Here is a 3,073-nt window from a genome sequence, read left to right on the forward strand (position 1 = left end):
TTTATATACTCTAATTCATCATTGATTATATATCATTTATTAATAAATAATTTACTACATATTCATTCTATTCAATTTCATATGATATTATTAATATTATCAATAATTAAAATATTTTAATGATTATATTATCAATTGTTGATTCACATCTTCTTATCATTTATTATATTCTTTTATTTTTCTGCTTCTTCATTCCTCTTTATCATTTCTTCTTCTCTATTTTCTTCTTCTCTTTCTTTTGTTTTTCTTATTCTATATTTTATTCTTACTTCCTTTTATTTGTTATGTTTATTATCATATTATTATTGATTAAATATTCTACTTGAAGTACAGTATTTATGATTATAATAATTAATTTTATTTTTTATTATAAATGTGTTTAAATGAGAAGTGATTGTTGCATTTATAATTATGATAATTAGTAATAATTTGATTATGACTATTAATTGTTTGATAATGACTATGACTAACTATGAATAACAAAAAATTAAAATAAAGACAATCAAAGAAATAAGAAAATAGATAATATTAAAATAAGAAACAAAGAAAAGAGTTGACAATAAGAAGAGTAAGAAGTATTATATTTGACTCAAAGGTTAATGGTTAGAATAAAAAGCACAAAAATTTAAACGACGATTGATAAATAAAGAACATTTAATATTTATTTAATATGAAAATGAATTTAGAAGATATGTTTATTCAAAAACTAAAAAATTAATTTTATACAATGAATTACTTTAATTTTATCATTAAAAAGAAAAGTATTTATGAAATTTGGTAGTAAGTATTTAAAATTATTTCTGTTTATTGACATATTAGATGAATGTCTATTTATGATTTTATGTGCTAATATTTTTTTGTTTGATATAAAATGATAAAACAAAACTACGTTGTAAACAATTATGTGACTAGAAACTGATATCAAACCCAGTTCATGTAAAACAGCATTCATATCGTTTCAACACAAAACTTTTTAATGTTATTTACATGATTTGATTCTGTTATTATCCTTTTGTCTAAATACAAAACAAATAAGTATAATATAAATTCAAATCTTCATAATTCTAAGATACTAATTATAATAATAATATTTTCATCTTTTTGTTTGACATTTTATGTATAATTTTTACATAAACATTATTTCAAAATCTTTCCTGTTATTTATTATTAGAATTTTATTTCTTTCATCAAGAATATTTCAATTTTTATTCTTTGATTTGTTTGATGTTTTATTCATTCATTAACTTTTAACAACAATCATTTTAAATATATCAATTCACGTTGTTACATATCATTATTGAATTGTGTTCAGTTCTTCTCTTTTTCAACAATATTCTATAAGTATATATCATCCACGGTTATCATACAAAGGCATAAATTTTCTATTATTTTGATTATATATCTATATGTTTTTACTTCTTTCCAATAATCTGTTCATGAATTAAAACATTTTCTTTCACTTTTAAATTACTAACTCTTATTCGACTTAACTCCAATTGGCCAACAAAATGATAATCCACAAAACTTCTTTGTCTTTCACTCAATTCGTTGCTTTGACTTATTTGTAATTATTTTATTTATCACCATTGTTATTTCCAGGAGTATTTCTTTTATTTTATTGTAATATCATTTGGTTATGAAGAAAAAGAAAGAAAAGTTTTAAAAGAAAAATATTAAAAAGCAGTTGATATTAAATTTCCACTGTTGAACAGCTTAACCAATTCATCACAATACTCTAAAGTTGCTTCATCAACAAATGACATTTTGTTAGAATTATCAACCCAACCCAAATGTCCTCCATTATTTGTGAGAATAAAAATAACATTTGAACTTGATGCCACCATATTTTTGACTCTTTGGATAGTGTATGATGGCATAATAGCAATAGGATCATCTATAGAATTAATTGCCAAAAGTGGAATACTTGATTTTGGTAAGAAATGATACCATTGTTCAATGTCATAATAATATGTTTCATAATGTCCAAATCCAAATAATTTACAGTCAAAATTATTATCAAACTGTGGAACAGTTGTAACATAATCCATTAAATGATAATCAAATGATGGTATTTTATGTTCTTTCATTGCATTTAAGAAGATATCTTGGTTTTTATATGCTATTTTAACAAGTGATTTAGTGAAGCTATCCATAAATACTTGAGGGATAGCATTTGCAGTTGAAAGAGATGGCCAAGTAGCACTTATAGCAACACAACCAATGAGGTTACAACTTTCTCTTAAATTGTCAAGTCTACCACATAAAGTAGTTGATACCATACCTCCCATTGAATAACCAACTGTAATGATAGGTGCTGTTGGATATTTAGAATGAATATAATTAATACATGTTACACTATCTTCTAAGCAAGTGATATTATACGCACGAGGTGTTGTCATTTTTGTTCCAGCACATCCTCTGTAAGTATAAACAACAATTCGATAATTTTTTTGTTGAGCATAATAAACAAATCTTTGTATATAACTTTCTCTACAACCTCCAGCAAGTCCATGGTAAACAAGTAAAATTGGGGAATTGGTAGAAAGGGTTTGTTGATTAGAAAGCCAGTCAACAGCGAATTTTCCATTATCATATCCATTAATAAATTCACGATCAAATTCTAGTTTAATAGGAAAACGAGTAGCAAATACATTGATTGTTTGAATAATTCCATCACAAAGATAAATAGGTGAATTAAATGGTTTTAAAGAAAAACAATGAGATAATTTTTGAGTAAATTCATTTGGTGAAACTAAAAGTTGTGGATTAGTAATAGTTTGTGTTGGAATGATTAGTGTTAGAATAAAACAAATACAAAATATTAATACAAGAATAAAATGTAAGGTAATAAATGAATAAAACATTCCAATAAAACTAATAAATTCTAATGTTAACCATAACCTTCCTTTAAAAAAATAAATGTACTCTTGAAGAGATAATAAAATAGAATAAATGAATGATTTACAAAATAGAAGGTTATTCATTTTTATTAAACTATTAGTAATTTATCAGTTTATTTTATTTAAAATGAATTAAATTATAAAAAAAGATCCTTTTCCAATGCAGGAAATAC

The 3,073-nt window shown here is 23.3% G+C and overlaps 1 protein-coding gene across 1 annotated transcript; it reads right to left on the bottom strand.

Moving 5' to 3' along the window:
• Positions 1–1,673: 1,673 nt before the first annotated feature.
• Positions 1,674–2,984, bottom strand: ENU1_032430 (hydrolase, alpha/beta fold family protein; the record flags this gene model as incomplete). The annotated part of the gene is made up of 1 exon (XM_008857340.1): positions 1,674–2,984. The coding sequence occupies one exon, from the start codon at positions 2,982–2,984 to the stop codon at positions 1,674–1,676; it is 1,311 nt and encodes a 436-aa protein (XP_008855562.1).
• Positions 2,985–3,073: the final 89 nt, after the last annotated feature.

This window comes from Entamoeba nuttalli, assembly GCF_000257125.1.
Source record: "Entamoeba nuttalli P19 unplaced genomic scaffold asmbl_2566, whole genome shotgun sequence".
NCBI classification, from domain to species: Eukaryota; Evosea; order Mastigamoebida; family Endamoebidae; genus Entamoeba; species Entamoeba nuttalli.